The 15,564-nt window shown below is 35.2% G+C and overlaps 1 protein-coding gene across 6 annotated transcripts in view; it reads left to right on the forward strand.

Moving 5' to 3' along the window:
* The window catches only part of CUTC (cutC copper transporter), a 32,877-nt gene that overhangs the window by 12,319 nt on the left and 4,994 nt on the right, over positions 1-15,564 (forward strand). For 2 of the 6 annotated variants that reach the window (XR_001390809.2, XR_015552507.1), the window contains exons 4-9: positions 347-556; positions 1,580-1,615; positions 3,877-4,010; positions 10,504-10,531; positions 13,769-13,874; positions 14,671-15,098. Coding sequence is in view for 3 of the 6 variants with exons in the window: in XM_004427939.3 (XP_004427996.1) it covers positions 347-556; positions 1,580-1,615; positions 3,877-4,010; positions 10,504-10,531; positions 13,769-13,874; positions 14,671-14,785 (629 nt within the window). In the remaining 3 variants the exon portion in view is untranslated. Of the gene's footprint in view, positions 1-346; positions 557-1,579; positions 1,616-3,876; positions 4,011-6,224; positions 6,274-10,503; positions 10,532-13,768; positions 13,875-14,670; positions 15,180-15,564 lie in introns of those variants that run through there. The other 4 variants (XM_004427939.3, XM_087432425.1, XR_015552508.1 and 1 more) reach the window with 3 other exon arrangements.

Raw genomic sequence — 15,564 nt, forward strand, 5'->3', positions numbered from 1 at the left:
CTTTCAAATGTCACATACCAGTAAAAGGATTTTTGTTGAGTCAACTGACAAGTGCTTTTGAAATGCAGTAACTGCCTTCTGTTTTCTAAATTGCTCTTTTTTATCCTTGGTTTTCTTGTTACTTAACTTATACTATTTACACATTTTTCTTCTCAGTATCCTCCTTCCTTTTAGATCTACCTTCTTCGTTTAGATCCTCCTTCTCTGGTTTCCTCAGTCAACTTTTCCTTTTCATGTAGAAGTGATTACACAAGAGCAAATGTAAAAGACCAATAATATTTTAGTGACTTCCTTGAGCTTTTAGCTCAGATTTGAATTTTAATTAGTTTGTTCCCTATTCCTGTAGGTGTCCTTCAAGTAGTGAAGCAATGTGTCCAGATCCCAGTTTTTGTGATGATTCGGCCACGTGGAGGTGATTTTTTATATTCGGATCGTGAAATTGAGGTGATGAAGGCTGACATTCGTCTTGCCAAACTTTATGGTGCTGATGGTTTGGTATTTGGGGCATTGACTGAAGATGGACACGTTGACAAAGAGCTGTGCATGTCCCTTGTGGGTAAGAATTTATATCTGAGACCAAAATGCCTCTAACGCTGATTGCATTTAATACTCCCCATATAGAAAAATGCAATCACAGAACTGACTTTTCAGTCACATCCGCAGGCACTTATACTAACCTATTTTAACAGTAGATATTTAGATGTTTGGGAAAGAGAGTATGTGTGGCATAGCCCTCCTGACTCTCCTCAGTTGCTATAGATCAGATTCTGCTACTGTTCCTGTAGGGTTTAAGGGAAATTTACCCCAAATCCTTTAATTACTGCACCAAAAACTTCAAAAGCTATTTCAGTTGGTGAGGATGGGGAGATGTGGAGAGGACAGAAGCAAACTACCTATATTACCAGGCCAAAGTATTTCTTGAAGATTCTCAGAGGGGTAAGTAATAGATGTAATGCTGCCCTTATAGTTGCCAGATCATATAACTTTTTTTTGGTGCCTCTAAGGGGTAGATGACCTTTTTTTTTTAAATATATGCAGTTTATTGTATGTCAATTTTACCTCAGTAAAGCTGTTAAAAATAAAATAATAGTAATACAAACACACTTTCATATATAAAAATAAGCTCTTTCACAGATGCTAGCCCTGCCTTCACCTCCTGCAGGTCCCTGTCCCTGTGTGTTTGTATCTCTGCCTCTCTTGCTCTCTTGTTATCTCTCTCTGTCTCTCTTGCACCTTCCCTTTGTCGACCTCCATCTCTGTGTTATATCTCTTGTCCATTTCTTGACCTCTCCCTGTATCTGGGTTTCTTTCTGTTTCTGTCTCTGCCGCTCATCATATCTTTTTTTCATTATAAGTCTTTGAAATCTGGTATGACAATTTGTTAAATATGAAAATCAGAGATTAATGGAAACATAGGAGTTTTGAATTTGGAAGGTTGCTATTTCATTATTATTTTAGTTCACTGTCTTTGCTTAGGAGACGAAAAGTATTAAAAAGTGCCATCTAACATGGAGAATTCTGAATATAGAATCAGTGATGATCTCTTCATTCATGTTGTTGTCTGACTTTCTTTTTATAGCGATTTGCCGTCCTCTGCCCGTCACTTTCCACCGAGGTGAGTCATTTCCATTTTAGAAGTTCTATTGAACAGTGTCAGTTTTCTAATTTCACCAAATGCCACGACCTTTTTATGGAACACAATTATATAGTGTTACAGTATTACCAGTTGGTTTCTTTATGCTGATTTCAGGCTAATAGTTTTAAATTTAGAGATAAACAATTTCTGGAAAATATGAAGCTTTAGTTATGAACAGTTGTTAAAAGTAGATGGTGGTGGTGGTGGGATATAATAGAGGGAGAGAGTAAGCATTGCCTACAAGTGCATGTATTTGTCACAGCATTCCAAGCAAGAATCCTGAGATTCATTTTTATTAGATTACCTTAGGTCATGTGCAACCCCCAAAAGAATAAATTACTGTGGCCAGTGAAATGAAATGTACTGCCTGGCTTAAGCCACACGAGACCATTCCTGGAGCTAGGAGTGAGGTCAGCTTTCCCAGATGAATATAAGATTCGTAGGCAGAAAGGGGATGGATATGTGAAGAAGAATTGGATACTATTAGGAAGGAGGAAAGAAGAAGTAGATGCTGGATAGTCAGTGAACAGATGTTCACTACAGTACACAAAATTACTTTACATTATTGATAGCTTGTCTACATCAGACTGATTTCTAAAAAGTATCTGATAATTTCATATTAAAAAAAACTTCCTGACTATAAATCAGATAGTTATAATTTCCATACATTTTTGCCAACCATTGGTAAAATGGAGGAACAAGTGTCAATTTTGCCCTCAGAGGGCAGTGCTATTTATTGCACAGGAAAAGAAAGAAGTCTTCAGTCAATTTTTTTTTGATTTGATGATATGCTTGAGAAATTACTGAAAGTTTTTCTGTACTTTTGAGTAAACATTCAAAGATTAGGATAAAAGTGGACAGTAGCATTTGCAGCCATTAGAGGTAAAGCATTTGTTATCCTTGTTTCTTTTTGAAATGGATAATACCACCAGAAAACTGTTTTCTTGACTTGCTATTTAGCATTACTTCTCATTAACTAGTGCTAACTAAAAGATGTTATATTGCTTAAAAGTCAGAACATTGAGGCTAGCCAACAAAAAAAGTTTTTAAATAAGAAAGTAATTTAATTAGTAAACATTTATCTGAAAAATATATAGTTTAAAATTTGACGTGCCAAATAATTCAAAATAAACCCATCATTTAGAATATATTTTTCTGTTCTTAAACTAAGAAAATCATTTCAAATTCCTGTTCTTTTCCTTCAATAAATTTTACAAAAATATTTTCATGTTTTCAAAATTTTATATTGCCCTGGGTTCCATGTTTTTTTCACTCATGTTTATAATGATAGTATGATAGTGTAATAATCACTGATGAGAAGGTGCTGCCACCAAAAAAAGGAAAATTCTCTGTGGTAGATTTAGCTGCCTCCATGCACCAAAGGGTGAAAGGAAGGGGTCTAGCACCTAATCCACCATAGATTAGAACTTCCGTATCATGTAGCAATACTGAGAACCAAAGCAAAAGTAGTTTTTCTATTTGAGATTCCTAGTGCCACTTTCCTCTCTGAGGAGGAGAGAGGTCTCTTAGAAAGTAGGATGGAATTGAAACCTCATATAGTCTGTTGTAAACAACTGTCCTTATACTATGAGCCTTGAGTATGTGGGGTAAACAGATTAGTACCAAATGTTAGTCAATAATAAGAATGTGAATCAAGGGCTTTTTAGATCTGATGAGTATAATGTTTCATTCTGCTTGTCCAGTTTGTCTGAAGCCTTAGAGTAGATTTTCCCAAATTTGAGTCACTTACCTGTCACATTTACCATTTTACTATATCTGAGCACTACCTGGGCAAATTTATTTAGTAATTTTCTTAAAATAAAATCTTAAGTAAATTTCTTTTAAAGAGAAACTTTTATAACTAATGAAAAATGAAAACTTTTCACTTGTAATCTGCGTTTAAGTAAATGTATCTATTCAAATGTATACCATCTAAAATGATCATGCATACCACCAGTGGTATGCAGACTGTGGTGTGCTGGTAAACTGGGTCTTGGAAAAAAAGAGCCCTGATTTGCAGAATTTGTTGATTTCTCTGGTTTAAATACTCCCACCTTGTCTATTTTTAAGCTGCCAATGGATTAACAATCATGCTTGCAAAATTCCTGAATATTTAACAATTGGCTCCTGCAAGCCAGTACAAGCTGGGTCCAGCACACCACTGTGTATATACTACATTTTGGAAAGCATAGTGTTAGAGATAATCTGTTCAAAATTCAAATCAATTTTATTTATTTCAGCCTTTGACATGGTTCATGATCCAATGGCAGCTCTAGAGACCCTCTTAACTTTGGGATTTGAACGAGTATTGACCAGTGGATGTGACAGTTCAGCACTAGAAGGGTTACCCCTAATAAAGCGACTCATAGATCAGGTACACACAATTTCTTTTCTTTCTTTCTAAGACTGTTGTGGTTACTCCTGATATTCTGTTGTTCAGCTAGGTTGTGAAACTAAATGTTACTGACTTTGTGGTTCCTCCATAGGAAGAAGCAAGCAGGCAGTAATATATTTATATAATTCTTATTTCTTTCACGTGAGCATTTTTAGTAACCAAGGCTGTTAAGATCAGATTATAGGCAATGCCTAAGGATCTGATCTAATTTGGATAGCCATAGGAAATTTTACCTTTTCTCTGCTGTCAGCATTGCATAGTTTTAAGCCATATCTTCTCACTGTCAGCCTATGTGTACTCAGGGGATCCCATATAAAATTTGAGATATTTATCATTTGGAGGTGAATTCTAAAACTAAGACTATATTCTTCTTTCATCTCTCCCCATCTGTCAAGATAGGAAATATACTTTTCTATTGTATGATTTCCCCTGGTGAGTTAGCGTCATTTGTAGAGCAGTCAGAAGATGACTTTGTAGTTGTAATATGTCCGTGTTTTCCTGACACCAGTCCAGAGGCATTCTAAGTTAGTGAGTATGGACTTTTTGATGAGAGAGTTCTGGATTTGAGACTCAGGTTTGACACTTATTTGCTGTGTATGTTGGAGTAGATTACCCACCTTTAAGCCTCTGTTTCCTCTTGTGTGAAATTAAGATAAGTTTAATACTTTCTTTATAGGGTTGCTCTGAATAAAATATGCAAGAGCCTTAGCATAGTGCTTGACATATAATAGATCTTAATACATGTTAGTTTCTAGTTTTATTATTACTGCTATTATTAATAATATTATTTAGTGTTCCTGCGTAGACGTCTGCTTATATTCACCTTTCTATAGTCATGAAAATAGTTTTCAGAAATTTCACATAAGGATCTGCTGTGACTTTGCTAGTCTAGAACTTACTGATTTTACAAATATTTATTAAGCATATATTAGATGCAGGGAATTTGTACTATGGTGGTGACCAAGAGGCATGCATGTGTGTGTGTATGTGTATGTAGTCACTGCCCTTACAATCTAGTGCATAATAGGCACTTTTGATAGAGTAGGCAATTTTATAGAGTGCTATTAAAAAAAGGTACTATGGGAACACATTGGAAAGGAATGAACCCCAGATTTGAGGGATGAGGGTTGACAGTAGTTAGCTACCCAGAAGAAAAGACATCCACACTGCAATGTCTTAGTCATTTGAAGGTTGATTAGGAGTCACCATGTAAAAGGTGGGGGAGGAGAGGGAGAGTGGGAGAATGCTCCATGTAGACAAAATAGTATATGCAAAGGCCTGGAAACAAAAGCAAGCATAGCTTATTAAGATATTGAAGAATGACTATAGTGTTGAATGTGAAGAGAAGAATACTGTCCAGAGACTTGAAAACCGTTTAAGAGTTTTTATTTTATTGTTGGTACACTGGGGAAGCCTGAAGTGTTTTTTTTTTTTTTATTTTATAATTTTATTCCCCCAAAGCCCCAGTGGATAGTTGTATGTCATAGTTGTACATCCTTCTAGTTGCTGTATGTGGGACACGGCTTCAGCATGGCTGGAGAAGCGGTGCGTTGGTGTGCGCCCGGGATCCGAACCCGGGCCACCAGCAGCGGAGCGCGCGCGCTTAACCACTAAGCCACGGGGCCGGCCCTGAAGTGTTTTAAAATAGAAGAGTTGATGAATCAGGTTTCTATTTCAAAATTATTACTCACTATGGAGTAGAGAATAATTGCCATCGTCATGTATTGCATTTCAAAATACCTGTGTGTGTGTCAGAGAGATTTGTAGTTTAATCATTGGCAGGAAGAGCTGGGTTAAATATTCTCATACGCTAACTTTACTTTTTTAAAAATTAAAAATTATATGTATTTAAGGTATACAACAGGGTGTTTTGATATGCATCTACATAATGAAATGGTTGCAGTCAAGCTCTTATCCATCTGTGCATATAGTTACTGTGGGAGATCAGAATTGGCTGCCTCAAAATATGTCTCTTTACCTTGATTATTTTCTCTGAAAGAAACTTTGACCTCCCCTGACCCCCCGCCAACCTTGCCGCTAACTGCCTAAAAGAATTTAACTCTGGGTATGGATAGACTGGGAGGGTCCTTCCTAAGCCCATTCCAAGTAAAAGTAGAAGTTAACCTTTGTAAGAGACATTTACGTTTATAAGGGAAATCTCCATTTGTAAAGGTATCTCCCTCTCTATACCAGGAAGAAGGGGGAATGACCTTATCTCTAGAAACTCTTATCAGTTCAGAAGGTAAGGACTTAAATCTACATGCTCTTGTTTACTGTGCTTTCTGGTAATCTCCCATAGCTGACTGCCTCTACCCCCAACATCCTCCTTTGTCTTTACCTGAATCTATTTAAAAAGAGGACCTCTGCCATTTTGTTGAGATACTCAGTTTTCCTGGGTCTCTCCCATGTATACATGTTATAAAGCTTTGTTTGATTTTCTCCTGCTATTCAGTGTCATGTCAGTTTAATTTGTAGCCCAGCCAGAAACGATCAGAGTGGGTAGAGGATAGTCTTCCTCCCTTTCATTACCTTATGTATGTGTATGTGTGTATGTGTGGTGAGAGCATCTGAAATCTACTCTCTGCAAATTTTCAGTATTCAATACAGTATTATTAACTGTCGTCATCTCGCTAAACATTAGATCTCTAGACTTATTCATCCTACGTAACTGCAACTTTGTACCCTTTGACCAACATCTCTCCGTTTCCTCCACCTCCCTGCTCCTGGTAACCACCGTTCTACTCTCTACTTCTATGTATTTGACTTTTGTAGATTCCACATATAAGTGAGATCATGCTAACTTTACTTCTTGAAGCAATTACCAATTACCTAGCAGTATAATATACTGGTTAAAGCATAGGTTTTGGGATTAGAAAGGTCTGTATTTAAATCCTGGCTTTGCCATTTATTAACAATGACCTTGGGCCATTTACCTAACCATCCTAAACTTTAGTTTCTTCCTCTACAAAGTTAGCATAATAATAGCACCTACTTCCTAGAATAGTTATGGATTACTTCAGAGAATAGCACAAAGAGTGACACTTAGCAAGTGCTTTATATTGTTAAATCACTTTGATAGCCTTAGGTAACACATAGTTCTAAATAATCTTTTATGGAAGGCCCCCCCAAAAAAGTGATAGAATTCGTCTCTTTAAAAATATCATTTGTCCATGTTTTAGAAAGCTTTCACTTGGAAGAAACAGTTAAATGTGACTTTTTTTCCCTCCTAAAATCATTTCAGCTTTCTAGATAGTAAATATTTTGTTTTATGGATACTTTGCTTTAGTACGTTTGAGAATACTAAACAACCTTGTTCCACTTATTTCTCTAACAATTATTAAATTTTATGAAATAGCCCCCTCCCTGTTTTACTCTCTATTTCATTACCTTGCTTTATTTTTTTATATTGTACTTATTACTACTTGAAATTTTATTATATAAATATATCTGTCTGTTGTCTGTCTTCCTTGAACATGTAAGCTCCATAAGAGCATGAACTTTTTCGTGTTCACCATATCAGGGAGGAAACATTTTTTCTTTACCCTCTTCGGTTCAGTATTTGAGGGCCTATGAATTAAACTGACAAAAGATATATTAACAAGAGAAAAAACAGATTTTAATCACTTATGTATGTATGGGAGCTCACAAAGAAATGTGACTCAAAGAAGTGCTTAGAATTTGGGGCTTATATACCATCTTAATAGTGAAGAGGAGGAGGGAAAAGGGCACTTAGGAACTTAGGAAGGAGAAAGGGCATTTATGGGAAAACAAATGACTTTTTGGAAAAATAAATGGACCATTAGGAGACTAGATGGGAGATAAGATGCTTTTATGACAATGTCTGTTTGGGTGTGGTGCTGATGATGAGTTGCTCCCAGGGAGGGGATTTATGAAAATTGAGTTCTTTTTTAGTTCTTTAGGGAGGCTCTGCTTTTAGGCAGAGAAGGAATTTCAGGAACTCAGATATCTTCAGCTCAAAGTAATTTTTATGCCACAGTGGCATGTTCCGGACCCCTTCAACTACAGTATTTGCTATATACCTATAATAGTGCTTGGTACATGATAGGCACTTAATAACTACTTGTTGGATGGATGGAGGGGTAAGTAAAGTGACATTTAATAAACACTTTCAATTTGATCAGGGTTAAAAAAAATTCATCAGAAGCGGATTCTCTGAAAAATCTACAAAATGGCAGTCTACAGATTTTCACAGAATATATACATGTAATCTTTTTGGTAACTTTGGAGCTACCTTTCCAAAATGATATATAACTCAGCTATCATGAAAAATTGTGACTTCTCAGTGACAAATGTGCCAGAAGATAGGTTTTGACGTCACTTTTGATCATTTTATTGAGTCTCTGTTATTTAAAAACTGGTCTGGGGGTTCTGATTTTACTCAGGATAGAGCACAGTTTGTTGTTGACTCATACGCTATAAAAGAGGTTTTTTTTTACACCTTGATATTGTAATATGCAACTAAACCAATTTTGTAGCAATCTATCATTTTTTCTATGACTGCTCCTTTCGGGTCATTTATCAGTCTCTCCCTTTTTGCACCAGCATGTTATTTCTTACACCCAGTTCCTTTTAACTAAAAAAATTTGGAATCCTTTTCATAGATGATTTCTATAGTATGTCTAGCTCTTTGGAGCTGCTTTAGAGTTTGTTGCTGTTACATAAAGACCTTAAACAAACAATCATATTGAATACTCACTTTAACTTTACACTCATAGTTACTTAGAGCTCGTTAAAATATCTGTAACTTGTCTTAAAAGTAAGGAGAAAAATTGTCTCTCTCTACTCATGACCATCTCTATTCTCTTCCCTACTGTTATTACCTTCCCTTTTCACTGCTTTTATGCTATTGCTGGTTTTGAGACTTTTTGCTTCTCTTCCCTTCTTTGCATTTGTTATTTCTGGAGTTAGCCAATTTTTGCTTTACTCCCTTTTGGTTTCTGTTTTCTCTCCTGTGCTCTTGTATCCTCCTCCTCCTTGTTTACCCTTCTGCCCTTCTTCTCACGTTGGACACGATGCCTCTGTTTCTCTTCTCCTCATTTTCTCCTCCCCACACTAAGCCAATCTTTCAGTTTCCTCATTTGTTCTAACTGGATATGATGTAGAATTAAATATTTTTTCAACATTAATTATATTTATTGAATACATTCATTGAATGTTTCTTTTTTGATGGAAAAAGAAGCTAAGTTATGTGTAGTTCTTGATTGAATTTTTTTCTGTTGTTCAGTAGCACTCAATAGAAGAAAGATTGTATACCCAGCCCTGAGTTGGGTAGAGTGTAGGCTAGTGCATATATAGGCTGAACAGTTGAGACAAATGACTTGGAATTGTATTAGGTGGCAAGATTGGCTGGTCTAGTATTAAAAACTCATCGCAGGGGGCCAGCCCCAGGGCCTAGTGGTTAAGTTCAACATGCTCCACTTTGGTGGCCTGGGTTCAGTTCCCAGGCGTGGACCTACACCACTCATTGGCTGCCATGCTGAGGTGGCAACCCACATACAAAATAGAGGAAGATTGGCACTGATGTTAGTTTGGGGTTAATCTTCCTCAAGCAAAGAGAGGAAGATTGGCAACAGATGTTAGCTCAGGGCCAATCTTCCTCAGCAAAGAAAAACCAACCAACCAACCAAACAAAAACTCATCTCAGGGAATCCACATGTGAAAAAATTCAATTTATGTATAATTTAAATGATTTTATTCTGCAAGTTAATGAGCTTGACATAATATGTAATTTTTATTCTGTCACTGTTACCTACCTGCTACTGGTAGTTCCACTAAGTATGCGTTTGTAATGGGATGGTTTCCTTTTGACTTTCAGTGATACTGAGTATATCACCAAAATTTATTTAGGAAATGTGGAAATGTGATGAAAATTGGAATAAAAGTAAGGAAATTTCAATACCTGTCTTCCAGAATTATCAGAAATTAAATCAATTCATATAGTTTGGTTTTATTACTTAAAACCTAGTTAAATGGGTATATGGTTTTGTTTAATTGGTATAATAAGCTAGGGAATTTAGTTGAGGATACAGAATTTGAGTGTCCAGTAATTTACAATTATGCTATGCTTTTTCTTTTCTGCTGAAATCTTGTTTAAATTCAACTACTTTCCCATTGCATGTGAAGAACTCAGAATTAGTGTTATTTTTCAGTGATGGCTTTTCTTAAGGTGGTGTGATTATTCAGTATTTATATTTATTCTCCTATTTTTTGTGTTCATAATAGTACAAGTCTTTAAAGCAATACAGTAAAATAAGCTTTCTGGATAGAAAGTTTTTATGCTGAACATCTTATTTCCCCAAGATCCCAAAGAAATAAAAAAGATCTATTACAAATTAGGCACTAGTAGTAATTTTAAAAATTTAATGTACTTATGTTTCTGTTTTCACTGCCTTATTATCCCGTTTAAGAGAAAGATATTAAAATTTACTTGTTTATTTTTTTCTTTTTTCAGGCAAAAGGCAGGATTGTGGTAATGCCAGGTATTTATTTATCTGTCCATTCACTAATGTAACACTGAACTGTAGTGGAGGAAGAGCAAAGAAGGCAGGACAATATGGGAGAAAGTATTAGTACCGGATGTTCAAAAAGAAGAATATATAATTTGATAAAAATGTTTAAGATTGGGAGATCTGTGCTGGAATTTACAACTTGAGATAAGGAGGAGAACATTTTAGCAGGGATTAGCTCAGAGAGGAGCAAATAAGGAAGAAGACTGGGATTGGAGTTTCTCCATGTTTGCTCTCCCATAGTATAGAATTTTGTGAATGTGGATGTTCATCTCTGGTGAGACACACCAGGTTTGATGCTACTGCTACACTGTGTTAGGGCCAAATGTATTAGTTGTTAATAAAGTGTAAGCAAACGTTTAGGTAATATCCCTGGATAATATTATACTCACTCAGTTCCTGAAAATCTGATGCCCAAATTCTTCCTTGTAGCCATAAGAATAGGGTCATATGCTCCTGATGATAACCATAAGATCAATTAAGTACAAAATGGCTCATTAGAAGTGAACAATTTTTAAAGAATTAGATAAGGCAACCTAGAATCAGACTGAAACAAATATACAGACAATCTTAGTTTTTTTATTATTAAATTTCTCAAACATAAAAAAGTAGAAAATAGCATAATGATACTCATTACTCATTCTTTAGGTTTAAAATTTTGCCACATTTGTCTCATCTTTTTTTATCCGGAGGTATTTTAAAATTAAAGGCATCAGGACGTTTTATCTTTATGTATCCCTAAAAAAATAAGGGCATTTTACTATAACCACAATACCGTTATCACATTTATCCAAATGAACATTAATTCCTTAATACCATTTAATGCTCAGTCAATACTCACTCTAGTTGTCCCCAGAATGTTTTTTATGGCTGATATGTTCAAGTCAGGATCCAGTCAAGGAACAAGTATTACACTTGGTTGTTATCTTAGTATCTTTGAATATAGAAATTTTCCTTTTCTTTTTCTACTTTTTTTTAAAAAATGACATTTAAAAAGTTTGAGCCACTTACCCTCTAAAATGTCCTACTTTCTGGATTTATCAGATTGTTTCCTTTTGATATTGTTTAGCTTGTGTTTCCTAGCCTCTGTATTTCTTATAAGCAAGTAGTTGGCACATAAGGCTTGTTTATATTCCAGTTAAATTTTTTTGGTCAGAGTACTTCATGAGTGATTCTGTGTACTTCATATTACATCACATCAGAAGGCATACAATGTCTGATTGTCTCACAACCAGTGATGCCAAGACTGACCAGAGGTTAAAATGGTGATAGCCAGATGAAGACCAACTTTTAAAAAGAGGCCAGGTAGAGGGATAGTGTCAGAAATTTAGGAAAGCTTTGACCTGTGGCAAGTCCCTGAAACATGAACAGATACAAAGTGTATGTTATCTGTCAAATTGATACCCTTTATAGCTTAATCAGGGAATGTTAAAGAGACTTAATTGAATCTGATGTGTGTTTGTTTAAGACTAAATGTATTTAATCTTGACAACTAATACCAAAACTTAGACAGTCGTTAATATTAAGGTTGCCTTTGCTTAATATGTAGTTATTAAGTTATCTGCTATGTGCAAGGCGGTAGTTACTGGGTATGCAGAGTTACATAAGAAACTACTTCCTCAGAAGGCTTACAGTTTTAGGTAAGAAGATGTTATATACAAAAATATTTATGATTATTTAACAAACCTTACCAAGCAAATGCTAGGTTCTGTGGTAGATGTGAAAACATGAGACATGAATGTGAAGTAGTCTGTCTACTTGAAATCACAGAATAGATCTATAAACAAATTATTACAATTTCGTGTAAATAAGTACCAGCAAGTAAAAATTCCTAAGTAAGTCAACCTGAATGTCTAATGAGTATTCATCATTGGGAAATATAAAGATAAATAGAACATAGTAGTTTCCTTCTAGGGACTTTCATAATGAAGCTTACAACATATTTAGGCTCCAGTTTCCTCATCTATAAAGAGAGGATATTGAACTAGTTGTTTTTCAGGTCCCTACTATAAAAGATGTATTAGTCTGTGTTATGTCCTAAAGTTGCTCATAACTGAGCAACATGTGTTTCAGTGGCCAGATATTTTGTAATTTGTTAGAAGAACATAACATATTTATCTTTTAATCCTTACAACGAGCTCGTGAGGTAGGCAATATTATCCTTCTTTGGTCAAAAATATTGAGGCTTAGCGAATTTAAGTAATTTATCTAAGATCACATAGCTGTGAAGAGCTACGGTAGTGAAACCAGGATTCCCATCTAAATCTGACTTCTCAGTCTATGTTCTTTCTTCTTCTTAGGGCTCAGTGATATTACTGTACCGCTAAGGAAAAAAAAAACCAAGTTAATGAGTCAAGGAAAAAAAAAAACAAGTTAATGAGTCTGAAAGAATATATAAAGTCAAGTTACTTCAGCAACTTGAATACTTGAGATACAAAGTACATATTTTATCAGTTGAGAAAAACTATTTATTGAATACATCTTGTATACTAGGAGAGAAGGATAGAAAGATGAATAAACTAATTTTATGTTTATAATCTGATATGAGTTCAGGATATGATTCTTTATACAAATATTTAAGAGATTTTTCACCAAAACAAATGAGTCATCGTGAAGTTCTTGATTGTGCAGTTTTAATAAAATAGAATCAGATTCGTCTGTGAAATGAAAAAAAAATTGATATTATAATGAATAAACTGTATAACGCTTTGCGTTTTTCTCATTTCCAGTGAAGTCCCTGTACTCATTGAATCCTGGGCCAGAGAGAGAACCTTGGAGTTTCTCTCTTTTGACACATCTCTGAGGCTGTGCTTTTGTAGCTTCTACCTCAAGCCTTTTCTTACCTTTCGTTTTAATCTGACTTTGCTTTAATTGAGGGGGAGCAGGGCTAGAGCACTCAATGATTTTCCTTGCCCTAGAGTAATCTCTTCAGATTTAAAGTCAGTAATGTATAGCATTGTTATATAAACCAATGGACATAAAAGATTCCATAATATAGGTTCTATGACCTTATCATTTGTTCTCCAGAGTCTGTAGTCTTGTCTTGCATCTTTCTTTTCTAGTCTCATTCTAGCTTAGTAGGGAGAGAGTAATTCTTGAATCAATGAGAAATTTCAGTATGGGGATTCTAGGAAGAGCAAGCAGTTATTACTCATTAAATTTTATGCAAAAACCTATTCTGCTTCATGTATTACTTATTCTTTGCAACAGGCGGTGGCATAACAGAAAGAAATCTGCAAAGGATCCTTGAGGGATCAGGTGCTACAGAATTCCACTGTTCTGCTCGGTCTGCTAGAGATTCAGGAATGAAGTTTCGGTAAAAATGTATTCTTTGACTCATACAAAAAGGGATGAGATTAATCTTTACTTCCCCAATAGGAAAACCTTCGTTGATGGCATGATTAATGAATGGAATGTTGTGATTAGTATGTAAGTATTGTAGTCATTTTTGCAGTTTTTCAACTGCAAAATGATCCTTATCCTGCCTTAAATAAGCAGGGTCTTCTGAACACAGTGAATCTTTATATCCTTAAGGCATTGCTGAACTTAGACCAGTTAATAATAAACTCTGATTCAGCAGCTAATCTTCAAATGAGTCAGATATGTATATGTGCCCATTCACCTGTGATTTCCTTTAGTGAAGTTAATAACTACGGTGTAAGGATGGAAGAGTCATAGTCATTTTTATTTCTCCTACCTTTAATACTTAGTCTGTCTTCCCTCACCTTTGCTCTCTATTTTCAGTTATTTTGAAATTATATCACCATTAAGGAATTGAAACTATTATGTGTTTTTTATTATACTTGAGAGGACTTCTATAATTTAGTAGTTAGTAATTATTTCTGTTTGTAAGTTGGGAAAAATGAGATGTAAAAGAAGCAAGAGCCTTAGAACTTACATTTCCAGATATAAAATCAAGTATACTGTCTGGAAGATTCAGCTACTAAATGTTTCAAGTAATTAATTAATTAAAGTGATGAAATATGGTAGTCCAGGGTTCTTGACCTGCCCTTGTTCTTGAGCCATGAAATAGCCTGTAAAATGAAGTGCTAGTAGGAGGGCTCATTTAACAATTCATGTAATTATCTGTTCCTTTATTATTTCTATTGCAGAAATTCCTCTGTTGCCATGGGAGCCTCTCTTTCTAGCTCAGAATATTCTCTAAAGGTAACAGATGTGACCCAAGTAAGAACTTTGAATGCTATTGCAAAGAATATTCTGGTTTAGCCACCTCTCTGAGAGACATGGATATCACAGGATAAAGGTAGAAGAGTAGTCTACAATTCTCTATGATACAGCTTTAACCTTCTTCTCTGGCCAGGGCAGTCACAATCTTTGTTTTAAGTCTCACATGGCCATGGAGAATGTTTCCAAGAAGAAAAAGAACTTGAAACAGAGCTACAGTCACTTCCTTTGCTTAATCTTGCCAGCCGTCTCTCCATCACATCATGGTTAAATCTTGTCTATGTGTCTTCCACAGATAGAGGCTTAATCTGTTTTAGTGGAATTAATTGATGAACTGGGAAAATTCAGCTGCAAGGTATGAATTCAGATGTGACTTCATGTCAATTCAATAGCAGTGTTTTGCTTTTTCATTTGTAAAATAAAAGTTTCCATTCTATTATGGTAGAGTCTCTTATTCTTACCCTGAATACAGTCTGTAGCCAAGTATGAATGGGAAGATTTTTTTTTCTTTCATTTTCTCTTTTTATTATGTACTCTTTAGATATATTGCCCAGGGCAAGATGCTAACAATATAGAGTAAAATGGTACAGCATAAAAATTCCTAGACTTGGGAAACAGATTATAAATGTTCCCAGACTTTTAAAGGCAGAAGTGATCTCTTGTGTTCACCAGGTTAATTCTACCTCTGTTCCCATATAGAGAAATGATTTAACCATAAGGTTCATCTGACAATTTACCAAGAACTATAGTAAGAATTGGAGAGGTTAGGGAAGTTATCAAAATAACTATTTCTTTCAACTGAGGCCACAGATAGGGGAGAA

Source organism: Ceratotherium simum, chromosome 6 (genome assembly GCF_057802395.1).
Source record: "Ceratotherium simum simum isolate JZ-2026a chromosome 6, ASM5780239v1, whole genome shotgun sequence".
NCBI lineage: Eukaryota > Metazoa > Chordata > Mammalia > Perissodactyla > Rhinocerotidae > Ceratotherium > Ceratotherium simum.